The sequence below is a fragment of the Peromyscus maniculatus genome, chromosome 6 (genome assembly GCF_049852395.1).
Source record: "Peromyscus maniculatus bairdii isolate BWxNUB_F1_BW_parent chromosome 6, HU_Pman_BW_mat_3.1, whole genome shotgun sequence".
Classification (NCBI taxonomy): domain Eukaryota; kingdom Metazoa; phylum Chordata; class Mammalia; order Rodentia; family Cricetidae; genus Peromyscus; species Peromyscus maniculatus.
Genome location: NC_134857.1, coordinates 66436007 through 66448911, shown reverse-complemented (window position 1 = coordinate 66448911; position 12905 = coordinate 66436007). Strand labels below are relative to the sequence as shown.

Sequence of the window (12905 nt, the reverse complement as noted above, 5' to 3'; positions counted from 1 at the left end):
CTTTAAGATTGCCATTTATGTAATTAATTGTGTATGTGTGGTTTTTTTTTTTTTTCCTCCAAGACAGGGTTTCTTGGTGCAGCCCTGGCTGTCCTGAACTCACTTTGTAGACCAGGCTGGCTTCGAACTCAGAGATCTACCTGCCTCTGCCTCCCGAGTGCTGGGATTAAAGGTGTGTGCCACCACTGCCTGGTGTGTGTGTGTGTGTGTGTGTGTGTGTGTGTGTGTGTGTGTGTGTGAGAGAGAGAGAGAGAGAGAGAGAGAGAGAGAGAGAGAGAGAGAGATTTATATTTGTTCTTGATTTACATCTGCAGGAAAAGGAATGGCTATTCCATCAACAGTATTAGGCTGGATGGCTACTGACTTGGAAAAAGTGAAGTCAGAGATCTACCTTAAATATAACATGAACATGAATCTCCAAATGAACCAAAGGTCTAAATGTACCCAAGAGAGAGCGCTGAGAAGATAATGTGAGCCTCCAGTTAGTTAGTTTCCTTTTTCAATCTTTCAGTGATGACCAGTGAGACTGACCAGGAGGAACAGGCTAGACAGGGTTGGCCACAAGGGAGCAGTACAGCCCAGACGCTGCCACCAGGGTGCCTGGATGGTAGGTCAATCTAAGAGAGTTCAAAGGTCTTTCTACATCATTGCTAAGGAAATGATAGTAAACAATAAGAATAGCTAATACCATTGCTCCCTTATGGTGTCCCAATCACTGCAATAAATACCTTGTATGCATTAACTTTGGCTCACTTGTTAAATGTCTGAGATACAATTCACACAAAATAAAACTTATCCATTTAGAATGTATGTGATTTTAGAACATTCACAGAATTGTGCAACTATCATTGAAGTCTATGTTTAGAGCATTTTTATAATCTCCCTTCCCCACAGAACCTATGTGTGGGCTAAAGTTATGGTTTAAGTTTTAATTACTGTGCTTAAGAGATCTCCAAAACAAAAGATGGCTCTAACCTGTAAGCTTCACTTCCCCTAGGACAGACAATATCCTGGACTGCTGGGGGCTGTTGTTTATGTAAGATATGAAGAAGCCACATGTGTTGGCTTCTGTAAACAAGCTTGGTTGCCCAACTGCACAGGATGTGCTTGATCACAGGTAAGTGAGAGGTACGCAGGCAGGAAGTACATCAGGATGGATGCCTATCCCCCATTGGACGAGGGCAGGAAGTATGCAGCCTTGTGGCTTTTGACTTTATAAACCTCTGACTAATGGAATTCATGGCCATTCTCTGGGAATCCTGGGTGGATCTGGCCAGTATTTAAAAAAGCTTGCTTCAAATTTGGCTTAAAAGTTGTGGTAGTGGTCTTCTCCTTCTCACCCGGTGGGATTAACACCTACCCTCTGGCAGTTACTCCTCCACCCTCCCCTCAGCCCGAGGCAAATGCTAACCCACTCCCTGTCCTTATGGCTGTACCTTTTCTGGGTTTCTATTCAATATGTCAATTCCAAAAACAACTCTGTTGGGCATTACCACACTTACTTCACTTAAAAAAAACAAAACAAAACAAAACAACAACAACAAAAGTCGTTAACACGCTCTGTGACCCCCGAGGGGAGAAGGGAACCGAAGCCACGCACTTGGTGGTAATCCTTCACTTTCTCTGTGACCAATCCTTTGGAGTCAACCTTAATTGATAAATTTATTAACTCCCGTTTACCAGGTTAGGGGAAAGTATAACAGTTTTGGACCTCCTTCTTCCCCACTGAAGGTGGTGCTGGGTCGGGCACCTGAACATGGAAGTTAAGTGCTGGGACAGGGGGCCACCCACGTGTTATTATCGAAGAACCATAACAATCCCTACAAACCCAAAAGCCTAAAGAACAGTTCATTTCACCAACAGAGATAAGACAACGGCCCCTGGAGGACAGAGACTAACTAACGGGCGGTGCTCAGAGTGGGGAACTTTGGACTGTTACAACTTTGGATTTCTAAGTTTGAAAAGTAGATGTAAAAGGACAGATTTTTGGCAGCCTGACTCCTGCCATCACCGACGGCATACTCGGAGGGAGAAAGGGCGGCTGTGACAGATGGATGATGCTGGACCCAAACACAGAAAACTGGGTAAGAGGATTTTTTCCTGTGTGAACTAGTTAGATTTTTCACATGCCAGCTGCACTAGCTGAAGACATATCTTCTCCTTACAACGAGACATTTTAGTTTCTTAGGAAAACTTGAAAAGATAAACTGCCTTCCAAGGAAAACTTGAAAAGATAAACTGCCTTCCAAGAAGAAGGAAGCAGACTAGATTAGGATGCCCAGGGTGAATAACGAACTAAGTTCTTTACTTGAGTTGAATGACTGGTGTATTTTTCTTATATGTTACCTTGAACAACAAACAGAGAACACTGAAGTGGTCAGTTAAACTCTTCTAAAAGTACAGCCCGAGCTGGGAGTGTAGCTCAGAAGCAAGACAGCCGCCTGGCCTCTCCCAGACCCAGCTCAGGCGAGTGCCAAACAAACCCTCTTCAGGATGCTCCATGTCTTATATCAGTCTCCACAAATTTGCTGTTAGTCCTAAATCATGACATGAGATGCTGGATTATATTTCACTATTTAATGAATTTATGAAATCAGAGAAACAAGGTTTACATTAAGCTCCCCGTCTCCAGACACTCTCTCTTGTCACTAAAAGCTAGCCTTGACCTCTGCTGTTCCTCCATGGATGATCTGGGACTTCGGATCCCCCTTGCCTCCGCCTCCTATGCGCTAGAGTGCCCGGGGGAGCACCCACCACAATCTTTGTTGTCAGATTAAGCATTTACAGGGGTCCTTTCAAAATAATTGACTCATTCTGCTAGAGAACCAACCTCTGGGTTGGTAGACAGGCTCATGTTATCTAACAGAGTAAATCACTTTCTCAGTCGAAAGTCCGTGAGGGAGTGGCCCGGCTCCCACAAGCCGCCACAACACAAAGAGGGCAGAAGATGCGGCAGTCTGTGCCAACGTGATTACAGTCATTCACTCCAAAACTGGAGCCAAGTGCTACTGGTTTTTTCCACCCTGGTTAAAACAATGCTGCTAAGAAAAGAACCCTGGGGAGGGAAGGCCATAACTAAGAGCTCTGTGACGGTGCCACCACGTGTGACATGAAGGCCGTTCAATGGCCACACCTCACGTACGTTAGGTCTGCATCTCGGCCGCTCCTCCAGGGGAGTGATGATTCTCATCTGGGACGGGTGAACTCTGCCAGTGCCTTCTCCCCGTTGGCATTCCAAGTAATTATTTTCTGCCTGCTTCAGGATCACAAGGACGTCCCCGCGCTGTAAGACGCAATACCACTCTCTGAAGCAATTATTATTTAATAAAACATTATTGCTTTTCCACATTTTAATCTTTGGAGCCTAAAGCATTTAATAATGTGTAATAGCAGGAACAGAGGGCAGGGATTTTTTAATTTTTTTTTTTAAAAATCAGCCAGTAAAGAAAGAGCTTGACTTTACCTTACAGGAGAGTTCCGTGGGGCTTTGGGAGACAATGTCTTCATTGGCAATTCCATGAGGCACAGACAGCTTAAATGTAAACCGTAAGAGAATTATTCGAAATCCCAAACCCTCACCTGCTGCTGCTGATCACTTAAGACTCTGGCATGTGTGCCTCTTCAAAGGGTGAGCAGACTTCACGCCCTGGATCCAGTGGGGCCAGCATTTCTCCTGGATACTAAAGTTCTGAGGAGGTGGAGTTGAACCCACAGGATCACAAGGGGTGAACGTGGCCTCAAGTTCTCTCGGGAACTCGCCATTTGCCTTGTCGTCTCCCCGGTAGCCGGTCTGTCTGCCTGAACCCCGGCCACTTCCTATTCCCTCAGCAGTCTGGTCTTACAATGGTTTCTATACATGGGCCCCAGGGCCAAAGGGCTCTGTTTCTGCCTTGGTAAACTCTAGCTGATGAGTACATGTCAGTACTGTATAATACACACTTAAAACACGGAGAAGGAGGTGGCTTGGATCCTTGGATCACCCAAGAGCAAACACACAGAGTACAAGGAGATGGCCATGTAAGGCTGGGCTGAGTAACATCACTTCCCTCACATCTCCACGCACCCAGGGCTCCCAATTCTAGGCACACAGATTTCTAGTTGTAATTTAATGGTAGTGTAGCCATGGGGGGTGGGAAATGGATTGAAGGATGTATTTTATAATGAAACACATCACTTAAATAGACCATCATTTTGATGCATTGATTTCTTTGAATTCCGTAAATGTTTTGACATTATGCAGCTATATAAAGAGCCCCAAGTGAAACCTGGTTCCCCTTGAGTAAGCATCCTCGGCACAGAGTGACCAAAGCAAATAGAGGTCTTAACCACTAGTTAACACCAACTCGATGCCAATTGTTTCGTGTTCAAATCCTGGTTTTACTGCTAGCTGGCTTAAATCTCTAACGTGGTCTCATTTTCCTTATTTGTAGAATGGGGATAATAACAGTATCTAATCTACGAGGTTAGTTTTAGTGCCTCACTGACAATTAGTTCTCAATACATACCAATTACTATTCTACTTTATTTATTAAGTAGTTTATCCCAAAGATTACCCCTTAGGTTTGGGTAGTTAAAGTTTCATTAGTTTATACTTCATCTTAGCTGGGGGGTGGGGGGGGGGGCGGCCACAACTGGTGTCATCAATTTAAATGACTGTGAATATATTATCTCTTTTTATCTGTTTATTCTCCCTTTAAAATCTGAATTAGTTTAAAGTAAGAAACCCTTTCTGGCTTGATGGAAGTTTAGACCAGGATAAAATTACTGGCTACTGTTAACAGCAGCACTGCCATACTATTTATTTTAAAAATGCAAATAATCCTCCCCCCACTTATAAGGTAATTTACTTATTTTTCTGGTTGACCTGACCATAGAAAGCAAATCAACTCTGTTTTTCATTTGTGGGAAACGCAGGCAAAAGTCATCTGATGAAAAAAACAACCAAAGAGAACAAAATTAATACTCAACTATCTCAATTACTGAGAAGAACTTTTAACTAGTAGCTACTAAATGGGCCGTGATAATTATGCTTACAAAATGGGAAAAAAAAAACCTGCAAGAAAGTCCATTGATCTTAATAAAAACTCAATTTCTACTTCATTCAAACGCTACTGATTTAGTGGGCAAAGCAACTGTAAAGTACCAACTATGGCAGGAGATGAACCCGAGCATCTGCCACCCACTCCCACGGCAGATCCCCACCATGTCAGTGACTTATACCCCCTTCTGCCTGCTTTCCCTTTCTGGGTGTTTCTCCTCATACTGACACCCTGTCTTGAAAACCCAGGGTTTTGTTGTTTTGTTTTGTATTTTTTATTTTATCTTATTTTATTTTTTTTCGATCATCAGCTTGATACAGCACAAAATCTTATCCTAATAGTGAGATGTTTCATTGAGGCTTGCTCGGTAATTGAGTAAAACCGAAATTTATTATAAGCCACAGTCGTCCTAGGGACCTCCATGATATATATATGTATATATATATCCTCCATGGTTCTGTGGGTTGTAGTCTGATTGTTCTTTATTTTATATCTAGAATCCACTTATGAGTGAGTACATACCATGTTTGTCTTTCTGGGTTTGGGTTACCTCACTCAGGATGATTTTTTCCAGTTCCATCCATTTGCCTGCAAATTTCATGCTTTCATTGTTTTTCTCTGCTGAGCAGTACTCCATTGTGTTATATGTGCCACATTTTAATAAAGAACTATTTGTTCTATGTGTATGAGTATTTTGTGCGCATGTATGTCTGTGTATCATGTGTGTCCTGGAACTAGAGTTATGAATGGCTGTGAATTGCTATGTAGGTGCTGGGAATCGAACTGGGATCTTCTGCAAAAACAAGTGCCCAGAACAACTGTCCTAGAACTTGCTCTGTAAACCAGAGATCTACACCTCTGTAGATCAACTGCCTCTGCCTCCTGAGTGCTGGGACTAAAGGTGTGCAGCACTACCACTCGGCTAGAGTAAACTCTTCAAGCACCAACATTTTTAAATTCCAGGCTTACCATGTATTTCCTGTAGAGAGGGTGTCCTGGTTTGGGACGAGGGGGTAGCACCGGATCTTGGTTTTTAAAGACCTGACTCTTGGCTTTTGAGAGTCCAGGGGCCAAGGGACTTTGCTTTTTCTGAAGATCCATGTCGGAAGAAGATCGATTAAAAGGCAAATTTTTACTTGATGATTTGGTTGCAGAAAGTTTAGGGGGAGGTGGTCTCTCAGGGGCACCTTTGGGAGGAGGCTTCCAAACTGGAATGACTTTTCCATGTGCAGGTCTGAAAGTCAAGGGGGAGCCAGGAGTCAGCATCTTAATCTCATGGAGGTTCTGTCTACCCTTCCTTACACACACACACACACACACACACACACACACACACACACACACACACACACACACAGAGCCTGGCACAGACGTGAAGAACTTGAGCTTTTTGGCTAGTGGGATACAATTTACTGAAAGCTGCAGGGTATGCTATTTTTGAGCAAATGACTCTTGCATTAAACATTATATTAGAGGAAATGCCACGATGTTGCAGCTTCCTCTTAGCTTGCACTAGAGATTCATTAGTTCAAGACAAACAAGCGTTTACTGTCATGAGTTCTCTAAGGGCCCAACTGCTCCTAAACACACCGACTATTTCAGGAAGCTAAGTACTTTCTACCACAGTCTGAGACAAAAGCTTGTGCATGTGATGATAACAGGTATATGTGCTTGGGCCCTCTGCATAATTAGAAAAGGAACATCAAAACCCCCTAATGCTCACATTATAGGCGTTACTATTAAAACTCTTAATTTAGACTAGCATAAAGGAAGCTCTGAAAATGGAACAGGACAGCAACTATTTCGAAAACCTTTCTCCTAATCTCTAAATGGAAATAAATTTCAACACGGCAATGCCATCTGAAAGCGCAACAGCCTTTGGCTCGAATACCCCTAGAGCTAGGGGACAGGCCACCTCTGAGTTCCCTTCAGTGGCGCTGAGAAACGCGCCTGCCCCTCCTAACAGGAGGCTGCTTGTCAGCAGACTCCAGCAGAGGAGCTGTTTCAGTTTGGAAAGTTGTCTTGTTTATTTGGAAATAGCATCAGACTCATGCTTGTGCTCTGTGGGGTTTTGGACCTTGTTGAAAGAAGAGAAGATGAGAGAACCCCACAATCTGCTGTCACAAGCAGACTGAGGGCTGGCGGCCTGGGCAGACTCCTGAGTTTCTCTCCAAGGCAAGGCCCAAGGCTCCCAGCCCTGCCTCTGGACGACAGAGAGCAAGAGCCAGCTCTCGGAGGCATGCGATTCCCTCCAACTTTCCCACATGTTACCTACCTTGGTGGCAACCTGGGGGGTCCTTGTCCCAAGCCTCCTGATTCAATGGCTTGCTCCGGTTCCTATAAATGTCACAGAAAGCTTTTTTAGTTAAGACTAACCTAAAACAAGAGTTTGCAAGAGGAACCGGGGTCCATTTTTTGGGTGAGTCTCTAAGTAGACATAGGATGTGTCCCCCCACCTCCCCCAACTGAGGACCGAACCCAGGGCCTTGTGCTTGCTAGGCAAGCGCTCTACCACTGAGCTAAATCCCCAACCCTGAGTCTCTAAGTAGAAGAGCTGAGAAATTATGGAAAATAGCTGAGAAGGACTCAGTATTACACACACACACACACATACATACATACATACATACATACATACATATATACATACACATGCTATTTTTATTTATTTATTTTTGAGACAGGGTTTCACTATGTAGCCCTTGCTGGCTTGGAACTAGGTAGACCAGGCTGGCCTCAAGCTCATAGAGATCCACCTGTCTCTGTCTCCAGAGTGCTAGGATTAAAGGTGTCCACTACCATGCCAAGCCCATGAAGCAATATTTTAAAAAAGACTTTCATGTGTATGAGTGTTTTGCCTACACGTATGTCTGTGCGCCACATGTGTGCCTGGGTCCCTTGGGGGACAGAAGAGGGGGTTGGTGCCCTAGATGGTGGTTTTCTCCTTTCCTGTTAGAGTTTGCTTCCATTTTAATACAAGGCATTTATTCATCTCAATTATGGTAGAAAACAAGTGGTCCTGACTTGAACCCGTAGAGTGAAGGGGGTGGTTGTTTTACTTTGGACAGTCAAACCGCCTCTCCTCGTCCGACAGCTTCTAAACAAGCCGGTGGGTTTGAACTAAGAAGTTGAGGACATTAAAAAAATCAATCAATCAATCAATCAATCAATCAACCGTAAGGCATGGCCTGAAAGGAAGACGTGTGAAGAGACAGAGGGCAGGGGAGAAGGGGGTTTGGCCAGACAGCAGGCGGGTTGCATGGGCTGACAAGGGCTTTGTGGGGAAGAGTGAAAGGAGGACCGGAAAAACCAAGACAGCTCTAGCTGGGCTCTGCAGCCTAGGGATAGACAAGAGGATGCAGAAGTAGGGGAATGGTTAGAGAGGGCCTTGGCGGTCCTGTTTCAGTGGTTTTCAGAAAAAACACCTTTTCATTTTTTTTTTTTTTTTTTGGTTTTTCGAGACAGGGTTTCTCTGTGTAGCTTTGCGCCTTTCCTGGAGCTCACTTGGTAGCCCAGGCTGGCCTCGAACTCACAGAGATCCGCCTGCCTCTGCCTCCCGAGTGCTGGGATTAAAGGCATGCGCCACCAACGCCCGGCCCTTTTCATTTTTTAAGCATTTGTTTTTATGTTATGTGTATGGGTGCTTTGCCTGCATGTATGTCTGTGCATCGTGTGTGTGCCTGATACCCACAGAGGCCAGAAGAGGGCATTAGACAGCTGTGAGCTGCCATGTGGGTCCTGGGAATCGAACCCAGGTCTTCTGGAAGAGCAGCGGTGTTCTTAACTACTGAGCTGTCTCTCTAGCGCCCAGAACATGTTTTTGAGGATTGGGAAATAGTTCTTCTGTTGAATGAGAAACAAAAAGATCTGGAAAAGTCCTTACTAAATTGTTGTTAAAACTGAAAGAATTCACTACCAAGACCAGCTTTCTCTTTTCTACTTTTTAAGATCCCCAACACCCACCGATGAAATATTGCCTCTCAGACTTTCAGGGGGACATTTCTAGCCCTTTAAAATTACATTGCATTAAGAAATATTTAGTTAGCCGGGCGGTGGTGGCGCACGCCTTTAATCCCAGCACTTGGGAGGCAGAGCCAGGTGGATCTCTGTGAGTTCGAGGCCAGCTTGGTCTCCAAAGCGAGTTCCAGGAAAGGCGCAAAGCTACACAGAGAAACCCTGTCTCGAAAAACCAAAAACAAAAACAAAAAAAAAAAAAAAGAAAAAGAAAAAGAAATATTTAGTTATTGCTTAGGAATCTTTGGGCAAATCTAAACTGTTTCCATGTAACAAATGAGTGAAAACTCCTTTCCACGATGCTTAAGCTCATGCTATTTGTAACATTCCCTTAAATACCAAGTGATTAATCGCCAATAACTATGATAATTTAAACATGCTTCGATGTTTCAAAGTCTCATTTTTTAAAAAACAAATTAAGCTTGCCCTTAAAACTTGGTTTCACTAATGAGTTCAGTTAATGTAGTGAAGCGAGCCTCCAGCTCATAAACCCTGCAATATTCCAGAATATAACCCACACCTTGTAAATACGCTGCTGCCTGTAATTCTTCCTGACAACATCACTATGATAAAATCGTGTCTTTCCTTGGTCACCTTTAAAATTAAAGCAAACAAACTTTAGCAGGGAAGGAGAATTTTTTTTTTTTGTTGATTTTTCTCAAAATTAGTTGTGGGAGATGCCTTAATAATGAAAGGAAATTGAAGCAAAAAAATACTAACATATAACTTTGATATGGAAAGGTATCTATCAAATGGCGTATACCAAATATTAGCTGCCGTCTCGTGGGCTGAGGATTTTTTGAGTCTCTCATTTGTTTTCAGCAAGGCTTGACCCCAGCTGGGCTACATCCCAACCCAGTGATGGTATGTTCGGGGAAAATTTCAAGTATCTTTTTGATCTCGCACTTTTGACAGACTTCAAGCTGGAACAAGAAAGGCACATCCCGGAAGGCACGGACACCCTCCCTCCGACACGGAGACGACGTGGCTCCTACTGCTGCAGTAGCATTTGCTCAGCCTGGGTTGGTGCCCAGGTTCTGCCAACGGTCCTGCTGATCGGAGACGCCCCCCTTCTCCAGCTTTCTGCACATGCCGTGAAGCCTGTTTGTATCATGTTAGGTCTTTCTAGTTCCGAGATCCTGGAACTCTGGTGCCTGACAGGCTGGCTGAGGTCCCGGCAGAGGGGGTTTTCTGCCTGTAGCATCTCTATAGATGCCATCTTTTCATATTCACATCATACTCTAATTTAAAAAAAAATTCTGTTTCTTTTTCTCTCTTTTCTTTTTGAGATGGGATCTTGCTGTACAGCTTGGGTGGGAACAGAACTCACAATTCTCCTGTCTTAGCCTCTCCAAGTGCTAGGGTAACAGGTTAGTGTCATCATACCCAGGGATTCCCAGGTTTCTGTGGCATTTAAAAAAAGGTAGATATTTCTCCTTCTCTCAAGACCACATGTGCATCACATTTGTGCTGGGATTGTGGAAGAACTGGCCTAGGTATATTTTGCAGCAGCTGACACCCCTTCTTAGAGCAGAGTTTAAAATCAGCTTGCCTCAGGCACATACACTTCTGTGCTATGTGCTTGGATTCTGACATGAATCACACAGGTTTCCTGACTTTACTGTAGAGGTTGGTAGCTTCTTTAGGGACGCTTTGGGACAGGCGAGAACACACACAGCTCCAGTGGCTCCCGACGGGACCCTAGGGTCCATCATTTAAGTGACGGAAGTGAGGTCTGGCAACTGCAGCCACCAGTTCTGATGAAAAGTCCCCTAGCGCTCTGTAAGTTAGGAGCAACAGCAGATGAGTTTTGTCCAGGGGCCAGCTTTTGTAAAAAGGGACAGTTAGTAAAGACTGTCTACCCTCTTGGTCTGTGACACTGGTGCTTTTTTTTGTTTTGTTTTGTTTTTGAGACACGGTTTCTCTGTGTAGCCCTGGCTGTCCTGGAACTCCCTCTCTAGACCAGGCCGGCCTCGAACTCAAAGATCCTCTGACCTCTGTTTCCTGAGTGCTGGGATTAAAGGTGTGTACCACCACAGCCCGGTGACATTGTCACTTTCTAGAGGTCTTCCCCTTTACCCCTAGTCCTTACGGCCTCTGGTCTAAATAAACTCAGTAATTACAATTCTCAAAACAAAATTTTCAGGCATGTGATTGACCTTAGTCTCCAGGAATCTTTGGTCTGCATGGATGAGCACGGGGTGGGCTGTGACTCCCTCTGGGATGGACGCAGGGAAGGATTTCCATCATGTTCATGTGAGGCAGAGATGCAGTGTGAACCCGGGAGCTCTCGGGGGTGGGGGTGGGGTGGGGATGTTGGTTTATCCTAACTTATTTACTTGTAAATGTAGATGTTGCCCTTGGACTGCGAGACACCACAGGTGCTCACTTCAGTGTTCCCTCACACTGGAGAGTGTGCACCTTTCGGGAGAGTGGGAGCCCGAGATCTTTGTGAGCAACTGTCTTCCACAGGAGTTTGGGGTTACAGTATGGCAGGGGCCCTAACTATCTGCTGTTGGGTATTCTTGGCCCAGTATTAATAAAAATTTATTATCAAGTACTTTGAAGATACAAGTGATCACTAAATTTTAATTCATTCTACAGGAAATCTCATTAACTTGGTATTGGCTAATTTAATTTAATGTCTTTTTCAAAGAAATTTCTCTTCACTAGAAGATTGGATGGGTTGCTTGTGTGATGAGCACAGTTAATGCACAGGGTAGAACTATTATAAAAACTGAACTGAATTGGTTTAAAGACTTTAAGAATTGATTTCTCTTGAAAGAAGCCATAAAGATTGCCCATCAGGATGAAATTTTTTAAAATGCTCGAGGGAAGAGTATTAAGGTTGAAATTTAGAATATATATATATAAAAGGTCCTAGGTATGTTAACAAATATATAGCAAAGCATTGTATTTTAATTAAAAAATATCTTAAATTTCAGAATAAAAATTCTTAGGGTAGTTATCTTAAATTATTATCATTATTATTATTTTTAATAAAAATAGATTTGAGTGTTTTAAACAAAAACTAACAATTTGACTAAATATTTGTACAAATATTAAAGTTTTTTTGGAAGTTTTAATAACCTCTTCATTATTATTACAGTATCATGTAAAAGACAATGTCATTGTATCAGTACAGAAGAAATTACTTTATAATGAAGTACAATGAATGAACCCAATCCTTTCTATATGGACTTGTAAAATATTGAATATAACATTAAGTAAGTACATGAGGTTTAGCAATTGGGTTCTAATAAAATATTTCTAAAAATATAACCAACGGTAAAATAATTTAAACATCAACTGAAGATTTAGAACGGGTTCAGAACTCTGCCTTAAGCCTAACAAGCGCTCAGGACCACTTACTGGGTTTCTAGTTCTGTCCGAGTTACTGAACTTTCCAGACACTGTACTGTAAGTATTTCCAACAGGCTTTTCGGCAGGAAGAGGAGGTGGGCTTTGCAGATCCTCGTGTAAACCTAGGGAAAAGAGAGAAGACAGAAGTCACCAGCAATGGCTAGTCCAGGAAGCCATCGATGACCGCTGGGCTCCTTAGGAAAATGGCCGGCAGGAGAGAGTCACACCCAGCACTAGAACGCTAAGTAAGGACAAAGAGCCCTCTGCAGACTTCAGAAAATCGATGAATGAGCTAACATATTGCATGTTACAACAGAGGGATAGCACTGCTAAGAATGATGTGTCAGGCATTCACTCGGACATTCCAATCCTCACCCCTGTATTCGATTTGTCTGGTCAACAAGTAGCCGGTAACTACATGTGGCTATTTAGATTTAAATTTACTTAAAGTAAAACCAAGTTAAAGTTTTTTGTTCTTTAGTTGTGCTA

At 43.3% G+C, this 12905-nt stretch overlaps 1 protein-coding gene across 5 annotated transcripts in view; it reads right to left on the bottom strand.

Moving 5' to 3' along the window:
- The window catches only part of Sh3d19 (SH3 domain containing 19), a 169984-nt gene that overhangs the window by 16660 nt on the left and 140419 nt on the right, over positions 1-12905 (bottom strand). For 3 of the 5 annotated variants that reach the window (XM_076574343.1, XM_076574345.1, XM_076574344.1), the window contains 5 exons: positions 12426-12538; positions 7315-7376; positions 6009-6273; positions 3464-3532; positions 3134-3283 (listed from right to left, as the gene is read on the bottom strand). In XM_076574343.1, coding sequence (XP_076430458.1) covers positions 3134-3283; positions 3464-3532; positions 6009-6273; positions 7315-7376; positions 12426-12538 — 659 coding nt within the window. The remainder of the gene's footprint in view (positions 1-3133; positions 3284-3463; positions 3533-6008; positions 6274-7314; positions 7377-12425; positions 12539-12905) is intronic. The other 2 variants (XM_006985332.4, XM_042279230.2) reach the window with 1 other exon arrangement.